General features: G+C 42.3%; 1 protein-coding gene across 1 annotated transcript in view; it reads left to right on the top strand.

The window, feature by feature from the left end:
• Positions 1-19,977, top strand: part of KCNB2 (potassium voltage-gated channel subfamily B member 2) — a 390,956-nt gene extending 370,979 nt beyond the window's left edge. Inside the window, exon 3 of the mRNA XM_032610141.1 lies at positions 17,693-19,977. Coding sequence (XP_032466032.1) covers positions 17,693-19,852 — 2,160 coding nt within the window. The 3' untranslated portion in view covers positions 19,853-19,977. The remainder of the gene's footprint in view (positions 1-17,692) is intronic.
• The last annotated feature ends 463 nt before the right edge of the window (positions 19,978-20,440 follow it).

Raw genomic sequence — 20,440 nt, forward strand, 5'->3', positions numbered from 1 at the left:
CAAAGATTTCTAACCTTATAAACCTTATAACAAAGATTTGCTAAATATATTTGCTAAGAAATATCATAAAATAAACCACTTGAATCCATTCAAAACCCAAATAGAAACAGAAGTGCAAAAAGTAATAAATAAAAGGTCAGAAATCTAAATGTCAGGACTAAGAAAGGGTCAATATGAAAATAACACAGAAGCTATATATAGGTATATAAGTTGTCAGAGGCATGTTGAAGGACTAAAAGGTCTATCCTTTTGGGGGGACTGTGAAAGGTAACCTACCTTCTCTCCCATTGATAGAAATTATCCACATCTCAGCCTAGGAAATATTAGGATCATGTTACCTTTATATGGATCATCAGAGTAAAATAATAATTATAATTTAATAATAACTATTATTATTGTTATTACTTGGGGGTAGGAATCACGAGCCAGTACACACACACACACACACACACACACACACACACACACACACACAAATCAACAAACATTTTACAAAACATTACTTACGCTTCCTGATATTTTCTGTTCTATCCTCACCTATTCTATTTCACTTTGTGTGTGTGTGTGTGTGTGTGTGTGTGTGTGTGTGTGTGTGTGGCCACACCATGCGGCATGCGGGATCTTAGTTCCCCGACCAGGGATCAAACCCTTGCCCCCTGCAGTGGAAGCATGGAGTCTTAACCACTGGACCACGAGGGAAATCCCAACCATTTCACTTTTTTTACGGCTGATTCTGACTATCAGAATTTCTGACCCATAAAGGAGTTGGGACGCACAGTTTGAAAAATGGTGTTCTAGGGAGCTGTTCATAGGTAGCTTCCACCCTGATCTGGTAGGACCTGCTTACTAGGGGCTTGAATAACAGAGAGACAGGGATATACAGTACACTTACTGGTGGTTTATCTAAACAATAGCATGCGAATTCCCCAGCACTTTTAACTTATAAACCACCACTAGAGGAAGTGTTTAAAATTGGACTTTTTGCACAGGGAACTCTACTCAGTACTCTGTAATGACCTATATGAGAAAAGAATCTAAAAGAGAGTGGATATATGTATATGTATAACTGATTCACTGTGCTGTACAGCGGAAAGTAACACAACATTGTAAATCAACTCTACTCCAATTAAAATTTTTTTAATAACATTTACTTATGGGCTTTTTTGCTATTGCTCCACCTCCATTTATAGCTACAGGTCCATTTCTCTTATCTCCTTTATAGCAGAGTTCTTCAAAAACTAACAACAAATGCTGTCTTTTTTTATGCCCTGAATTTTAATCAGCATCTGAAGAGTTTTTCTGAGAAGGCTGCTTTTTCTCTAAATTATCATAGCCTGGGTAGCACAGGTGCTAATGATCACAGAAGGAAAGTGTCTTAGTGTACATGACTCCTATAGAAACCATCAAAAAAATTGTTATATATATATATATATATTTTTTTTTTTTTTTTTTGCGGTACACGGGCCTCTCACTGTTGTGGCCTCTCCCGTTGCGGAGCACAGACTCCGGATGCGCAGGCTCAGCGGCCATGGCTCACGGGCCCAGCCGCTCCGCGGCATGTGGGATCTTCCCGGACCGGGGCACGAACCCGTGTCCCCTGCATCGGCAGGCGGACTCTCAACCACTGCGCCACCAGGGAGGCCCAATTGTTTTATATTTTACTAGAATTTGAGACGTATAACACTGGAGCAGGGACGTATGTACTATATATATATATATATATACATACATACATACACATAAAACATGCATAATATATTACATAAAAGAAAAGTATAAATTAGTGCTAAGAGCAATGTGGCTAGTGATTACATAATCCCTATCATTCTTTTTTTTAATATGTTTCAGATGTACAGCATTATAATTCAACACCTATATACGCCAAAAAAATGATCACCAGCACAATTCTAGTTACCATCCATCTAAAATTGGGTTTTTTTAATTTCCTCACATCAGAGAAATTTCTTGTTGCTACCTTGACCGTTTTAATACGGTATCCTGTAGTGTGTCCTTATTTATCTTTTTCCTACATCCCTCTGGGGCGAGTGACCTTTACAGCTCTGGACCCACATGTTCTAACTGGTACTGGGCTGCTGTTTAGAATACAGCTGTTAATTATCTACTTAACAAATTGTAGCTATTTACTTCCAACAGTAAATACAACTTAGTTTCTCCCAGTTAAGAACTGTTTTTCCTGCTGACTGGGGTTCCAAACCCCTATGACGTTCCCTCTCCTTTGCAAATAACATTAAATTCACTTTTGAAGGGAATCTATGTTATGGCTCCTTGAGTGTTCTCAACTCTGCCTCTCATTAAAGACCGGACCCTTTCATTGAATAATACAACCAAATTGTATTAATTTCCTAGGGCTTCTGTAAGAAACTACCACAAACTGGGTGACCAAAAACAACAGAAGTTTATTCTCTCATAGTTCTGGAGGCTAGAAGTCTGAAATCAAGGTGTCTGAAGGCTCTAAAGAGGAATCCTTCCTTGCCTCTCCCTAGCTTTTGATGGCTGCTATCAGTTCTTGGAATTCCTTGCCTTATAGCTGCACCACTCAATCTCCGCCTCTGTTGTCACATGGCCATCTTCCCTCTGTGTGTGTCTCTCTGGATTTCTTCTAAGGACACCAGCTATTGGATTGAGGGTCCACCCTAGTTGAATATGACCCCATCTTAACTAATTACATTTGCAAAGACTGTTTCCAAATAAGCTCATATTCTGAGGTTCTGGGTATACATGAACTTTCAGGGGACACTATCAACCCGGTATGCTGACTTTTCCAAAGGACTAGATATTTATCTCTATCGAACTTACCAGTCAGCAGCATCTACAGACATGGGCTAAATGGCAATTTCATAGGAAAGAATGTGCTAACTTCCAACAAGAAATTGTAAGAATAGAGTTCTTCTACCTCTAACATTATATAATAATTCTGCCCCAAACTCTACAGTCTATGTTTTTTTAAATGCACTTAGATCATAAAAATATTGGCATTTCTATAGAACGCTAAACTTCCAAAACACTTTCACGTGCGTTACATAATTTCCTCATCACTACAACCTAGTAATGTAAATGAACTTGTCATGATGAGCCCCAGTCTATACTTGGAGAAATTAAGGCTCCATGTCTTGACTCAGGTCGTGCAGTTAATTTTGTAATGCAGACCCGGGAGGAAGGTCACGTGATCTGACTCATCACCCAGCATTCTTTCTACTGCCAAGTATGCGAAAGTGTTTAAAGTAGTGACTGGGAGAGCAAGGAAGTCTGGGTGAAGAGGTCTGGGCGGGAGTAGAGACCACTTCCCCATCATCTGTGAAGCTTTTTTCTAGCTAACTACATCCACGACCCTAGAATCTCTGAACAGTGCTGAAAATCCCCACAAGGCCTAACAACACACCCCTGCTTCCAAAACTGAGATCCACTGGTTAAAAATCTACAGAAGAGCTTCCTAAGCTGATTTTTATTTTTAATTTAATTGTATGGATTTGTGTCTGAGGTCAGAGCTTCTCAAACTTAAATGTGCATATGAATCACTTGGGAATCTTGTGAAAATAAGTTCTGATTCAGTGGGCCTTTTGGATGGAGCCTGAGATTCTGCATTTCCAATAATCTCCAAGGTGATGCTGCTGATTTGAGGACCACATTTTGATTGATAAGCTCTTAAGCAGCCTTCATGATAGAACCCAGGAAGGACTCTATACAGATAACAGAATGAGTCTATGTGATTGTAGAAAATGTCCACATCCGACAGCTATAAACAGCAGGACCTCTCTGCCCAATTAAACACCTCCTTAATCCCTAATAAGAACAGATGTGCTTGAGCCCATTTCAATCATGGGTCTCCAATGGTTGCTGTCAAAACAAGCCAAACAGAAATCCATTCAAGGCCCTTGTTTGTGATGCTTGGCTTCAGGCCGTGAAGAACACCTGTCATCCCTGCAACAGAAGCATCCGTGAGCTGCTGCTGCCCACTGGCCCAGGGACAGCACAGCAGCCTGCCCCCAGGAGCAGGTATCAGGTGAACCCTGCAAGTCCTCTGCAGTCACAGCTGGATTTGGCTCCCATCTAACCTTCCCCTTGGCAGAGCTGCTTCATTTCAGCATGACCCTCGTAAGTCTTCTGTTTTCTGGCATTCCATAATGTCGTCTTAATGATGTTGACCCCAAAACTACTTTCTAGAAGAGGTTTGCTGCAGAGTTTCATTAAAAGGAAAAATAATGATTGCATTACAGCTTTTGTTGTTTTCTTTCTTTGAAGCTGCTGTGACGGTCTTTACATATGGGGCTAATGGTGGAAATAAATCCTTGCAATTCCCTGTTAATGGTGATTGATGAGGCCGACTAGGTGTCCAAGGAACACAGCCAGTTTTTAATGGCACTTTAATTCTGTAAATGTAGAAGACTTCCTTGCAGAAATTGGAAGTTGGAGTGGGTGAGAAATAATTCAAAAAATGAGCATGCTTCTTTTTTTTTTTAATAAAGTGAATGGTATTTTATAAATTTATTTTATTTTTGGCTGCATTGGGTCTTTGTTGCTGTGCGTGGGCTTTCTCTAGTTGTGGCGAGTGGGGGCTACTCTTCATTGTGGTGGAAGGGCTTCTCATTGTGGTGGCGTCTCTTGTTGCGGAGCATGGGCTCTAGGCACGCGGGCTCAGTAGTTGCTCAGAGTTTCTACTTGTTTAAGATAATAATGGAGGTCTGTCAAGGCTACTCAGTCTCCCTGATAAACTTAGTCATAAACATGGCAGAGTCCTAGAGTTCCCATCTGCACAGCAAGCAAGGTTGAAATTCCAGCTTATAGAGTGGTCCCTCGGCACCTGCGGGGGATTGGTTCCAGGACACCCACGGATACCAAAATCCATGCATGCTCCAGTCCCTTATATGAAATGGTGTAGTACAGCCGGCCCTCCCTATCCGGGGATGCAGGACCCGTGGATACAGAGGGCCGACTGTGAATATTTTTATAATCTATTCCCTTCTTGCCCTTTCCTACTGTCCTTGCAATGGAAACTTCTCTTCTTGTCTTCATTTGCACCCCTACCCCTATCTGTCCCACACATCCTAGTTTGTGCTCTTCTAAATGCAAATCTGAACGTGTCATTCCCTTGCTTAAAATGTCTGTGGCTTCTCCTCCTGACAGCAGTGTCCTCAAGCTTTAGCGAGCATCAGAGTGACCTAGAAGGCTTGTGAAAACACAGGTAGCTGGGCCTCTCTCCAGAGCTGCTGATTCAATATATATGGAATGAGGCCTGAGGATTTGCATTTCTCACAAGTTACTACATAATGTTGATGCTTCTGGTCCAGGGACCACACGTTGAGGAAAACCCACCAAACTCTCCATTAATGCATCCAGCAGCCTTCAGGATTGGTCCATTGCCTAACTTCCCAGAAGCGCCCCACACCCGCTCAGCTCTGTTCCTCTGCCTGCATCAGTCACACCAGACTCCTTGGGTCCCAGAAACCAGGGCTGTCGCAAGCTTGTGAAGGTTGTTTACTGCACAGATGAAAGAGGCATCGTTCACATTCTAATCTCTTTATTGGTGCCCTCTGGAGCGGACCAGTCCTATACCCTTATATGCAGCAGCCCTGAAATCACCAGGGACTCCTATGGAGGACCCCAGTCAAACAAAATTACTTGTAACTTTCTGAGCAAACCACATAGTCTGGGCTTTGAAGCTTCGCTTATCCTGAGAGGTCAGCCTATCGTGCCCATTAACCCCTTTTCTGTGTGGAAGCTTCTACCCATCCTTTAAGGCCTCCCTCACAAAAAGAAGATTTATGATTAGAATTGTCCTGAGAGCAAGGAAACATTTTTCCAATAGGAAAAAGAAGGATGATAGAGCTGTAAATAGTCCACTGTTCAAAATACTCTGTGTTCAAAATCTGTTTTTTCTCCCTCAGGTTTTCATGAATTATCTTTTCAAAGAACTAGAAAATTGAAGGAGAATAAGAAGGAGAAGAGAGAGGGAAGCTTCTTTTCATTTTCTTATTTTGTTTTAGGTCTTCACACATGTAAGATATTTGTTTATATAGGCATGGTATTTGAACAAATTATACTTGTAAATAAATATTAAATGCAACACTTGTAAGTTTACGCTTTTATGAAGTTTTTTGGTGACTTTCCTCTGATGCTTTACTTTTGGTTACATGGAACAGTGATTGTGTGTGTGTGTGTGTGTGTGTGTGTGTGTGTGTGTGTGTGTCTTTTTCATATTCTTTTTTATTGAAGTATAGTTGTATGTATGTACTTTTTAATAGTTAACCTACACTATTAATTCTTCTCAGTGGCTTAACATTTATTGCACAAACCTGAATCCACCCATATATATACAAAGAACTATCACTTTATTCACTGGTTGGATTAACTGAGGCTCCAAGTCATACTCAGCAAAAAAAAAAAAGTGATATAAAATGAATACAACACTTTTTTTAAGAAAATGTACCCTTCTGTGAAGGTGAAGCTGAAAGCTAATATACAGTCAAAAGCAGGCTTCTCAAAGAATAAGGTAAAAAAAAAAATTTTAAAGCAATTTGCTCAATATAATGAAAAAAAAGCAGAAAGGATTAATAAAATTACAGAGCTTAAACTAGGAAATGATTATTTTGCTGAAGTTGTAAAGTTGGTCTGTTATCACAAAATGGGGTATTTGTAATATGAATTTCTGTCGTTAAAAAAGTCTATTGCTGGTTAAAGCTTTTTGGCTGACTTTGGACCATGTGGAAGCAAGAGAAAATGACTAGGAACCTATCTTATTATTCTTGGGTAATTAGAAAATACTTGGTTTCTTCAAGGTCTATTCTCCTTTCCTCCAGTCCCTTTTTATGGTTATTCATTTATTTAAAACAGATTTGCAAAGTGTCTGCTCTGTTTCTACCTATAGAGAATAGGTAGTCATTCCCTTCCATAATTCGAAAATCCTGTTTGAGAAACAAAACTATCGTCTTTGAAACTGTCAAATGATTAGTTAAGAAGGTTGTAAGGTTTTATGGGTGTAACAGATCAAAACTCTGGCCAACTGAAGCTAATACAGGGCGGGGGAGAGACAGCTTATTGGAAGGAACTGTTCCAAGGCAGAAATTGAGGGGCTTTGTCGCTCCTTCTTCTGGGACACCGCTATTAATGTGACTCCATCCAAGCAACTCCTAATCTCCAAGTCTCTCAGTTCAAACTTCAGATTTGCAAGAGGAAGAGAAGCCAATGGGGCCAGCCTGGAGCAAGGATTGCCCCCTGGATCAACATTCCAAGGAGGTATGGTTGCCAGATCAAATACAGAATGCCTAGTGAATTTCTTATAAGCAAGAAATACTTTGTTGTCTCATACAAAAATTTGATTCAGACTTAACTGGGCATCCTGTGTATTTATCTTCTAAGTCTGGCAATCTTGCAAGGAGGCAGCTCTCTGAGTGCAGGCAAGGCTGCAAAGGGAGACCACGTGAGTAAATGCAAGAAGTGTGCGTGACACCTTCTGTGCATTAGGTAACCCAAGAAATAGAGGCTACAGGCATTCAGAGGAGAGACGCCAGTGTCATCTGGAGTGCAAGGGAGGGCTTCCTGGAGAAGTGGCAGGATTGGGGCAGAAAGAGGACAATGGGGGAGGCAGTGCCTGATGGGATGAAAAGGAATGACATGCCCAGGAAGCAGTGAGGGTCCCAGCCTGGCTGGAAGGGGGAATTCAAGCCAGTTCAACCACCAAGCATGAGTAAAAAGGAATGGAAAGATGAAACCGGCTGAAAAACACATGAAAGCATAATGGTCTTTACAAGGGTCTCAAAATTTGAATCACTTACTGATTCCCCACCCACATTGAGGATGAGTCCCACTGGCACATAATTAACAAACCCCTTATGTGGTTTTCGAGAGTAATATTTGTTGACCTTTATTTTCCACTTGCTCACCTTCCCTGAGTTCACTCAGCTCAGGTAAATGGAAGATGCGGCATCTTAGGAGCTTGGCAGCTGTTAAGAAAAGTCCAACTTAGGGAATTCTTCTTGATTCATTTTGCACCAAGTAATGAAGCTGTCTTTCCTTGTGGCCCTCCAACTTATGCCATGCACATGAATACGCTCTCTTTGTAGGATGTCAAAAGGACCACCATCTAGGCATTGGAGTCACACAAAGAATGAGGAACTTCTTACGGCTCAACAGGAATAGATGTATGATTTGGGAAGTTCTCAAATAATTATAACAATTAACATTTTGGGGGAATCCCCTGGCAGTCCAGTGGCTAAGACACTGCGCACCCACTGCAGGGGGCACGGGTTCAAGCCCTGGTAGGGGAACTAAGATCCCGCGTGCCATGTGGCGTGGCCAAATAAATAAATGAATAAATAAGTAAAAATAATTAACATTTTTTAGCACTCTACAGCTTGCAAAGTGCTATCATGTATTTTATCTTATTTGTTCTCGTATTAGAATTCTTCAGAGAAATAGAACCAATAGAATATATATATATATACTCAGATTTTTCCATAACATCTTACAGAAAATCCAAACAAACTTTTTGGCCAACCCTATATATGTAAATGCATATATAGGTGTGTGTGTATTTATATAGAGAGAGAGACAGACAGACATCAAGGAGCTGGCCTCACACAATTGTGAGAACTGGCAAGTCTGAAATCCACAGGGCAAGACAGCAGGCTGAAAATTCAAGTTAAGAGTTGATGTTTCAATCTTGAGTTCAAAATCCACACAGCAGGACTTCCCTGGTGGCGCAGTGGTTAAGAATCCGACTGCCAATGCAGGGGACACAGATTCAATTCCTGAATCCGTGGATCCCACATGCTGTGGAGCAACTAAGCCCATGCGCCATAATAACTGAGCCTGCACTCTAGAACCCACGAGCCACAACTACTCAGCTCACGCACCTAGAGCCTGTGCTCTGCAACAAGAGAAGCCACCGCAATGAGAAGCCCGCGCACCACAACAGAGAGTAGCCCCCGCTCGCCGCAACTAGAGAAAGCCCGCACGCAGCAACAAAGACCCAACGCAGCCCAAAAAATTAATTAATTAATTAAAATTTTAAAAATAAATAAATAAAAGCAATGGCTTTAAAAAAAACCAAACCTTAAAAAAAACAAAATTCCACAGAGCAGGCCAGGCAGACTGGAAACTCAGGCAAGGTTTCTGTATGACAGTCTCGAGGCAGAATTGCTTCTTCTTTGGAAAACTTGTCGTCATCTTAAGACCTTCAACTGATTGGACGAGGCCCACCCACGTGATGGAGGATAATCCGCTTTACTCAGAGTCTACTGATTTAAACATTAATCACACCTAAAAAATACCTTCACAAGTTCCAGACTGCTGTTGGATGCAACAACTGGGCACCACAGCCTAGCCAAGTTGGCACATAAAATTAGCCAGCACAGTCCTCAAAACGATGCTCTATAGGTAAGCAAAACAAGTCTTTATTTTCCACATTTTCTATATGGGAATAATAAGCCCTAGAAAAAGCTAATTGTGGTGCCCACGTCCTCAAAACTAATAGAATAATCAGAAGCAGGATTCAAACTCAGACTTGTCAACTCTAATTCCCTTACTATTGCCTCCCCTCCACCCACCAGGTGCAGTAGAATCCCTGAATCTTTTGTTTCTTTATCTATAAAGTAAGACATGGCATACTTCAAGATTTCATCTAACTTGATTGTTCTATGATTTTTTTTTTTTTTACATTCTAGGTATCAAGTTAAATGAAATCCTGTTCAAAGGATATACTCCACTAATTCTCTTTCTTGTGTCCTTCCCCCAAAATCTGTTATTCACACACTAAAGGGAAGAGTCTGAACATTGATGGTGTGCGTTCTAGGAGTTAGGCTGAGCAGTCTAAAGAAAAGAGCCATAGTTCCTGCCCTTCAGGGGCCAATAGAGGCAGTAATGTCTGTGTTTCACCAAGCTTGGCCCATCTTCATTTTTACTCTCTGGCTCCTGAAGACTTTGTAGACTTTTGTCTAATCACTGGAGTGGGTGTAAGATTAAAGGTGTCTCACTGTTGCTCCTTTCTTTGCAGAGTTACTATGAATGAGATTAAAGTTCCCTTCACCAGCCTTCTACCTAGTGACTTGCTTCCCCAAATCTAATCTTTTAAAATAAGAAATGTATCATGGGTAGTGAAACGCAGCTTATTTCAGGAGATACCAAGAAAATATTACAACAGTATCTTTAGTCATAAGACAGCCAAAAACTCTCCTCTCAAAAAATTGGTTTCAGATCTGAGAAGAAAAACCAAAAGAGAAATTCGATAGTATGCAGAACTGGATTGCTTCTCACATCCCACCCCATCCCAAATGAAAAGCATCATTCAGGCTTCCAGCTGACATCTGCTTGTGTGTGGATGACTAAGTCTTTTGAAACCCCTCATTCAACAGTCCACAGATGGGGGTGGGGGATTGAATTCCTGGGCTCCTGTTATCCATGGGTCCAAAATAACTAAAAATCAACTGACCCTTTCAGTGATGCTCATTCTTTGCATGAGTCATGTGGTGCTAGCCCATAAGGGATTCATGCCTGTATATGCAAATCATCAGAGAACTTAAGCACAGAATCTCATATGTCCTGGGAGGGCAAGGGGATATTTGTGAGAAGAAAGGGCTGATCATCAAGGGCCCCCAGCCTTAGAGGAGAGCATCATGGCTTCAAGGAATATGAGATATTAGGACTGCACACAGTCCTAGATTATTCTTCCTTTGGTGCAAATCACAGGATTTATTTTCCGGTTTGCTGAGTCCAGTAGTCTTCTGGGAAACAGCTAGAAATAGAAGATAGGTAGATGAAAGTCATGATATTTTTACCTACTTCTCACTTCTTCCCTCAACAAATGGTTTGGTCTTTGGCTTACAGGCTCAGAACTGTCATTGTGCTTTGTCCTTTTCCTGAAAACAGAAGAAGTTTCATGTTTCTAATAATGCTCATCACGGACCTTCTTCCTGTCGGCTTAAATAAGTTGATTCTCTCCTGAAAATTCTTATAATCACGTTTCCCCATGTTGTTTTCTATTGCTGACCAGGTTTTGTTTTTTTTAATGTACTATATTCCACTAAGAAGATAACACAGGAGTGCTATGTAGTTAAGAGCTTATAACTCACTCAGTTTCACCTCTCAGCACATATTTGTCAAAGAAGGAAGGAGAGTTTGGGGGAGATGAGAGAGAGAAAGTATCTGCACTGACCTCAGTGCAAGGCACCCAAGTTCGCATGTGTTTTGGGGGAGTACTGAAAGTTGGTGAATACAAAACAGATTATCACTCAGGAGGCCCAAGCTTGAAAACTTTCTGCATATTTTAAGACTCAAGGCAGGTCAGATTCACCCGAAGCGACCTCAGTCTACCTCTTTCTTTTTTAATTGTGATATAATTGACATATAACATTGATTTAATTTTAGGTGTACAGCATAATGATTTGACATCTGTCTATATTATGAAATGATTACCACAATGAGTTTAGTTAACATCCATCACTTCACATAGTAACAAAAGATTTTCCCTATGATGCGACTTTTAAGATCTACTCTCTTCTACTCTATTAACCCATTGCTGTACATCCCCGGGACTCAATTTATTTTATTATTGGAAGTTCATACCCTTTGACCAACCTCACCCATTCCACCCACACACCCAGCCAACCTCAGTCCAGTTCTTAAATATTGGCAAACTAGATGGTTCAGTCCTAAGGCAGATAAGCTACAGTTATCTGGGTGTGGCATGCAAACCACTGGCGAGGGGAAACAATGTGCTTGAAAGTCTTTCAAGTATGAACGTGAAATAGGTCTCCAGTTGTATTTAAATGGGGAAGAAGCGGTTTGTGTTCATTATTCCCTCCCAATACTGACCAAGGGCTTTTTCCAGACACAACTCCAGCATGTATAGTACTTTACATTTTATAGATGCTTCATGGGCTTGACCTAGTCTGGTCCTTAACAAGCCTCTCAGGCAGGTGAGGCAAATGGAAGGCATTTTGCAGATGAGGGCATTGATGTTTGCAGAGGAAACTGGCTTGTCCGTGTGGCCATGGAGGTAGGGCCATGGGTTTTATTTATTTTTTAACATCTTTATTGGAGTATAATTGCTTTACAATGGTGTGTTAGTTTCTGCTGTATAACAAGGTGAATCAGCTATACGTATACATATGTCCCCATATCTCCTCCCTCTTGCATCTCCCTCCCACCCTCCCTATCCCACCCCTCTAGGTGGTCACAAAGCACCAAGCCGATCTCCCTGTGCTATGTGGCTGCTTCCCACTAGCTATCTATTTTACATTTGATAGTGTATATATGGCCATGCCACTCTCTCACTTCGTCCCAGCTAACCCTTCCCCCTCCCCGTGTCCTCAAGTCCATTCTCTACGTCTGCATCTTTATACCTGTCCTGCCCCTAGGTTCTTCAGAACTTTTTTTTTTTTTAGATTCCATATATATGTGTTAGCATACGGTATTTGTTTTTCTCTTTCTGACTTACTTCACTCCGTATGACAGTCTCTAGGTCCATCCACCTCACTACAAATAACTCAATTTCGTTTCTTTTTATGGCTGAGTAATATTCCATTGTATATATGTGCCACATCTTCTTTATCCATTAATCTGTCAATGCACACTTAGGTTGCTTCCATGTCCTGGCTATTATAAATAGAGCTGCAGTGAACATTGTGGTACATGACTCGTTTTGAATTATGGTATTCTAAGGGTATATGCCCAGTAGTGGGATTGCTGGGTCGTATGGTAGTTCTATTTTTAGTTTTTTAAGGAACCACCATACTGTTCTCCATAGTGGCTGTATCAATTTACATTCCCACCAACAGTGCAAGAGGGTTCCCTTTTCTCCACACCCTCTCCAGCATTTATTGTTTGTAGATTTTTTGATGACGGCCATTCTGACCAGTGTGAGGTGATACCTCGTTGTAGTTTTGATTTGCATTTCTCTAATGATTAGTGATGTTGAGCATCCTTTCACGTGTTTGTTGGCAATCTGTATATCTTCTTTGGAATAATGTCTATTTAGGTCATCTGCCCATTTTTGCATTGGGTTGTTTATTTTTTGGAAATTGAGCTGCATGAGCTGCTTGTAAATTTGGGGGATTAAATCCTTTGTCAGTTACTTCATTTGCAAATATTTTCTCCCATTCTGAGAGTTGTCTTTTCGTCTTGTTTGTGTTTTCCTTTGCTGTGCAAAAGCTTTGAAGTTTCATTAGGTCCCATGGTTTATTTTTGGTTTTATTTCCATTTCTCTAGGAGGTGGGTCAAAAAGGATCTTGCTGTGATTTATGTCATAGAGTGTTCTGCCTACATTTTCAGTTTATTGGTTTATTTTTGTTTTGAGGTGCAGGTCCTGTCCCTATTCTTTTGTCTCTGTTATTTCTTTTTTCTTTCCCCCTACCCAGGTATGTGGGGGTTTCTTGCCTTTTGGGAGGTCTGAGGTCTTCTGCCAGCATTCAGTAGCTGTTCTGTAGGAGTTGTTCCACGTGTAGATGTATTTCTGATGTATTTGTGGGGAGGAAGGTGATCTCCACGTCTTACTCCTCCGCCATCTTGAAGGTCTCATCAGGCCATGTATTTTAATTCCTTGTCCTGTGTTCTTTCCACCACAAAACACCCACTATCTTCAAAAGATATAAAATCAACAAGTTGGTAAATAGGGGCAAATCTCCACCTGCCTTACTTCTCTCACAAACAGAAATCAATGCAACCAACTTTTGGGACCCAGTAACGCCAGTGCCAGGAGCCCTGTTCTTACCTCTGTGTGATCCTCTGAAAGTCTGTGTCTAAGTGAAGAATTAAATCATTATCCAGGCAATGGAAAAGGGAAGAAAAGTGTTATCCAGAAAGAATGTCTATTTCCAGTAACTAAATGCTTGGAACATACAGAGTATGATGTTTTACGAAGCCTTTGCATTTGAATCTTTTATTTCTTAAGCAACAAAATTATATGTTGGCAATTCAACCAAAAGGATGGGCTCAACTGTGACTTGTCCTTGGTTTGGTTTGCGGACGTGAATGGAATTAGCACAATGTTTTAGTTGAGAAAGAGACTCGCCATATGTTAGAGGTGAAAGGAACCTTGGAAATGATGTAATCCAAATTCCAAGGGGGTTGACGGATATCACCCAGGTAATTGTTTGAAATTTCCACTTCATTTGCGATATACAAACATAAGTCTATTTGCTGGAGCCGAAAGAGCCAGCTCCGGAAGCTGGTTATTAGGGGTGACAGGATTAAAAACCTAACTTGTGCATGGTTATAATAAATGAAGCAATACGTAAATGCCATAAGGGTTTGCTGTACCAAAGTAAATATCCATGTTTAGAGGTGTATCCTGTAGCTTAGAGCAAAATTTCACATTTGTTCTATTTATTGTGTTAAAAAAAACTCTACCATAAAACAATAACCTTAAAAAAAAAAAACAATAACCTTTCATTTGGCTTATTGCATCACACATCATCCTTGATATATATTGAATAATTTGTCTAAGGTGCTATCTTTCTTGGAGAATTCCAAGTTTCACAAGATATTTAAAATAAACCATTCCTTTACATTGATAGCAAATGGGTTTTGACACATTGAACATGAGACAGAAAATAATACACTGCAATACCTTATAGTTTAACATGAATGTGGGGTTGCTAAGGGCTTGAGTGTTTGGATTTTTTTTCTTTAGTAATTCCTTTTCTTCAAGAATGTCCTTCAAATCATGCCGTGCACATGCCAGATTTTCAGGTGTTAAAAGTAGCCATATTCATTAAGTTGCCATCAACCAGACCATAGACTAAATCAGAACTATACAATGTTCATTATTTCCCAAACTTACATACGAAAGTAAAATGACCTACAATCTCGGTCAGATTGTGGAGTCATGGAAAACCTGAAGGTCCACCTTGCATCTTCCACTTTGTTCTTTGTCTAAAAGGTTGGAAGATAGTAGAATGGTGTCATTTGTATTTCTGCTTTTCCCTTGCTCTTGGAGGTGATAATCGTAAATAAAATGCATGCAAAACAGGCAGGTGAACAGATAAGAAGATATGGAAAATCTAGAATATGGATTATCAGCACAAGAATGCTGGCAGGAATCCCAGTACTTAAAATGCCCAAAGGTACATCAGGAACAGTGTGACCTTCTAGAAAATACAGAGGAACCTAGTTCCTTATGGTAAGAACATAAGAGTAGATGGAATCTGACCAATGCTTCCTAAGAATATTTAAGTGACAGAATATTGTAAATGTCCCCATTCCATTGGCCCCTGAGGGTAAAGCTTTGAGGTGAGCATTCCCAACTTGTCCTTAACAAACCCTCTGAATCCATTACCCATGGGTTTATCTAAACCTTCTTGAGGGGATTTCTGACTTCAGCCTTCACAGTCTCTTGGAGTAGATGAAGAGAACCTTTATTCTACTGTCATTCATTGATCCACATTTTTAAAGGAACTCCTGAAGTATACTCGGGTAAAAAGTACTTAGTTTTGTTTAAGAAAAAATTATAAAACACTAGTAATTCAGTACTGTTCTTTTTTTTTTAATTTATTTATTTATTTTTGGCTGTGTTGGGTCTTCGTTTCTGTGTAAGGGTCTTCCCCAGCCGTGGCAAGCAGGGGCCACTCTTCATCGCGATGTGCGGTCCTCTCACTATCACGGCCTCTCTTGTTGCGGAGCACAGGCCCCAGACACGCAGGCTCAGCAGTTGTGGCTCACGGGCCCAGCTGCTCCGTGGCGTGTGGGATCCTCCCAGACCAGGGCTCGAACCCGTGTCCCCTGCATTAGCAGGCAGACCCTCAACCACTGCGCCAGCAGGGAAGCCCCTCAGTACTGTTCTTTAAGTTAAGAAAACTTAAATCTTTACTTCATTTCTGCAGTGCATTCTGGAACCAACTATGGTTTTCACTCTAAAGTGGTTTAAGAGGAAAGATGGGAGCTGGAAGAAACAGGAAGAAAAAACAATGAAAGGTATAAGTGAGGCGTAAGAGGAGAAAAGAACAAGGGTAAGGAGAATAACCCAGAAGTAGAGAAACTTAGAAGGATGAAGAGGAGAGAAGTTCAGAAGTCCTGATGTCAGTTATAATTTTTTCACAGTCTCATGTTTACTGAGATGTGTGGCCTCAAGATACTTAATCATTGTCTACTGAATGCTGAACTTCTAAATTAAACAGTGTCAGGATATTTTTCTCAGAGCTACAAATAATAACTGAGACCAGTGATACCTCTTGAGGTCATTGGCGAAGGTCAGATGAAACCAAGCCAGACCTAACCTAGGTAAGAGAGGTTTCCTACGTCACCAAGAATCATGTGTTCCAGATGCACAGTCTGTACTAAGCAAAGAAGTGCTTTATTCTGTCGCCCTCAAACCTTCATCTTCATGCTTTGCCTTATCAATCTAGAACACTGGGTTACAGTGAGGAAATCCCTGCTTAAGCTGTCTATACCCTGCATGGTTTTACAGATTTCCCACATACCTGTTCTTGGTCTTCGTCTTTCCAGACTGAAGTCCTGTTCATTTCAGCCTCTAACACTATGAGTAATTCATTTATTTAGTGATGTCTGTGTGTCGGGTAATCTTCACAACAGCCATGAAATAACTACGATTGTTGTCTTCATTCGACAGATCTGTAAACTGAGACATAGAGAGGTTAAGTAACTTGCCCAAAGTCACACAGTAAGCGATAAAGCCAAGCTCAGAGGTCAGAATGACTGACTCCAAAATTCAGTCACTGATCCTCTTTTTACTTCTTATTGAGCGCTTCCTCTCTCCTTCCACATCTGATATGGTGCGGCCCTTCCTCTGCCCCACGGGGATCCCTGAACCGAGATCACCATGGACAATCTTCAAGTTCTTTGTTCTGAAACCTTTTTCAACCGAATGAAGTTAGCTCATAACCCTCCTCTCCCACCAGAGGCTGGCCAGAAGGCCACATAGCCCAGGATGGAGGCTCCCTCACTTCAGTGCTTACCACACAAATCGCACATGTTCTATGGAAACACTGTTGTACTGAGGCCATATTATCTCTCCACGCGTAGGTCTGCATTGGCGTTTTTAGTTGTAGAATAAAACTTCTGAAAAAAAAAAAAAAAAAAACTTCTGGCAATCATGAATTTTTTCTAGCTAATATAACATGTATGGCAATTCGTGTAAGGAAACATAAACCGGGTGGTTAAGAGAGAAAAATTACAAATAACTAAGAGAGGAGAGATGACTATTCCCCGAAAACTCTTCCAAAGGTGCCTGAGAACAATGGGCAAGGGGGAGGGGGGTGGGGACAATGGATTTTTTTCAAATGGCTTAGACCCTAGAATTAAAAAGTATATTACATTAGGCTTCTTTTTATTATTGTTAATTTTTACTGAGAGTAGAGTTGCTTTACAATGTTGTGTTATCGTCTGCTGTACAGCAAAGTGAATCAGCTGTACGTATATGTATATCCTCTCCTTCTTGGATTTCCTTCTCATTTAAGTTACCACAGAGCATTGAGCAGAGTTCCCTGTGCTGTGTAGAACATTCTCATTAGTTATCTGTTTTATACACATTAGGCCTCTAAGTGAAATGAACTCATAAAAAGTGGACGTATTTGTATTAGTTGGAGAATTGGGGGTTGTAAAGTCACCTTCTTGGAATACCTTTGAGCAAGACGTATCCTTTAAAGAATGGTGAACGCATATGTCTCCTAGCTGCCTCAGCAGCTAAGAGGCCTTGCTGACCTGACTTTCTTTTCTTTTCCAGATCTTGGCTATCGTGTCCATCTTGTTCATCGTACTCTCCACTATTGCGCTGTCTCTCAACACGCTACCAGAGCTGCAGGAGATGGATGAATTTGGACAGCCCAATGACAACCCCCAGTTAGCCCACGTGGAGGCCGTGTGTATCGCCTGGTTTACCATGGAGTACCTTTTACGGTTCCTGTCCTCACCAAATAAATGGAAGTTCTTTAAGGGCCCACTGAACGTTATCGACTTGCTGGCCATCTTGCCGTATTACGTCACCATTTTCCTCACGGAGTCCAACAAGAGCGTGCTGCAGTTCCAGAACGTGAGGCGCGTGGTCCAGATCTTCCGAATCATGCGTATCCTCAGGATCCTGAAACTCGCCAGACACTCGACGGGCCTGCAGTCCCTGGGTTTCACCCTCAGGCGGAGTTACAATGAACTGGGCTTGTTGATACTGTTCTTGGCCATGGGGATAATGATATTCTCCAGCCTGGTATTTTTTGCTGAGAAGGACGAAGATGCTACCAAGTTCACCAGCATCCCGGCCTCATTTTGGTGGGCCACCATCACCATGACCACCGTCGGCTACGGTGACATCTACCCGAAAACATTATTAGGAAAGATCGTGGGAGGCCTCTGCTGTATTGCAGGCGTTCTGGTGATTGCCCTTCCTATCCCAATCATCGTGAACAACTTCTCTGAGTTTTACAAGGAGCAGAAACGCCAGGAGAAGGCCATTAAAAGGAGAGAGGCTCTCGAGCGGGCCAAGAGGAATGGAAGCATCGTTTCTATGAACTTAAAAGATGCCTTTGCTCGCAGTATGGAACTGATAGACGTGGCTGTGGAGAAGACTGGAGAGTCGGCCAATACAAAAGACTCCACGGGGGATAACCGCCTCTCTCCAAGCCGGTGGAAGTGGGCCCGGAAGGCTCTGTCGGAAACAAGCTCCAACAAGTCTTACGAGAATAAGTACCAGGAGGTCAGCCAAAGAGACTCCCACGAGCAGCTGAACAACACTTCTTCCTCCAGCCCACAGCATCTGAGTGCCCAGAAACTGGAGATGCTGTACAACGAGATCACCAAGACGCAGCCTCACTCCCACCCGAATCCCGAACGCCAGCAGCAGCCCGAGAGGCCGTCTGCGTACGAAGAAGAGATAGAGATGGAGGAGGTGATCTGCCCGCAGGAGCAGCTGGCCGTGGCGCAGGCCGAGGGCATCGTGGACATGAAGAGCACCTCCAGCATCGACAGCTTCACGAGCTGCGCCACCGACTTCACGGAGACCGAGAGGTCGCCCCTGCCGCCGCCCTCCGCTTGCCACCTGCAGATGAAGTTCCCACCCGACCTCGCCCGGATAGAAGAGCACCAAAGAGCCAGGGCCCCCCCATTCCTCACCCTAACCCGAGAGAAGATGCCCGCGGCCAGGGACGCCAGCCCAGAATACGCTCCAATCGACGTAACTGTGAACCTCGACTCCAGTGGGTCCCAGGGTGGGCCTCACGGCCCCTCGCAGTCGGACAGTGCCGCCGAGAGCCCGAGGAGCTCGCTGAAAGGCAGCAACCCACTCAAGTCCGGATCGCTCAAGGTGAACTTCAAGGACAACAGAGGCGGGGCCCCGCAGACCCCACCCAGCACGGCCAGGCCACTGCCGGTCACCGCGGCGGACTTCCCACTCACCGCCCCGCAGCTCATCAGTACCATCCTCTTAGAAGAAACCCCCTCCCAGGGAGACAGACCCTTGCTGGGCGCCGAGGTTCCGGCACATTGTCAGGGACCCTCCAAAGGGCTGACGCCTCGGTTTCCCAAGCAGAAACTCTTTCCTTTCTCATCCAGAGAGAGGAGGAGCTTCACGGAAATAGACACGGGCGAAGACGATGATTTCTTAGAGCTCCAAGGGACCACGAGGCAGGACAAGCAGGCGGACTCCAACCCGAACTGCTTTGCAGATAAGCCTAGTGACGGAAGAGACCCTTTACGAGAAGAGGCCTCTGTGGGCGCTTCCTCTCCACAGGACACAAGTCACAACTGTAGGCAAGACATTTACCATGCTGTGGCGGAAGTTAAAAAGGACACCAGTCAAGAAGGGTGCAAGATGGAAAACCACTTGTTTGCCCCAGAAATTCATTCCAACCCAGGAGACACAGGTTACTGTCCCACACGTGAAACCAGCATGTGACTAGTTACAAAGGCAATAATAAAAACAAAAACAAACAAACAAAAAACTTGTTTCTTAAAAATGCGGTTAATAATGCCTGTGAACTAAAAAGTGGGAAGCCCCTCCCCCCAAAACAGTGCATAAAATGTTATTTTTGCATGGCATGAACAGTTTAGTTTAAGTACTGTTTAAATAAAGCATCAAGACTGCATTTTGTAACAAACAAACAAAAATGACTGAAGAACAGTGAACAAATAAAGAGAGCTCTATTACGAACCGGTATTCTGCAATGTCTGACATTTTTGATCCTTTCATTTCAAATTGTAGACAGAGTTTCGACTTTGAGCTTTTCCGTTACAATGAATTTTAGAATTTGCACATGAAAGGATGAAATGTCATTGCATGAGTTCGTAATTGCCAGGCAAGGTGCTTTGAGCTTGCGAAATGGGTAACTTTGTAAATAACGGGGCTTGGGATGCAAAAGTGTCAAGAACAGATGGAAAGAAGTTTCTGAGACACAGGCACCTCCTTCACAGCTACTGCCTGGAGGAGCTGTACAGACTTCTTGTTGCAAAATTGCAACCTTTTCTTAAAGCATCCCACATATCT

The sequence above is a fragment of the Phocoena sinus genome, chromosome 17 (genome assembly GCF_008692025.1).
Source record: "Phocoena sinus isolate mPhoSin1 chromosome 17, mPhoSin1.pri, whole genome shotgun sequence".
NCBI classification, from domain to species: Eukaryota; Metazoa; Chordata; class Mammalia; order Artiodactyla; family Phocoenidae; genus Phocoena; species Phocoena sinus.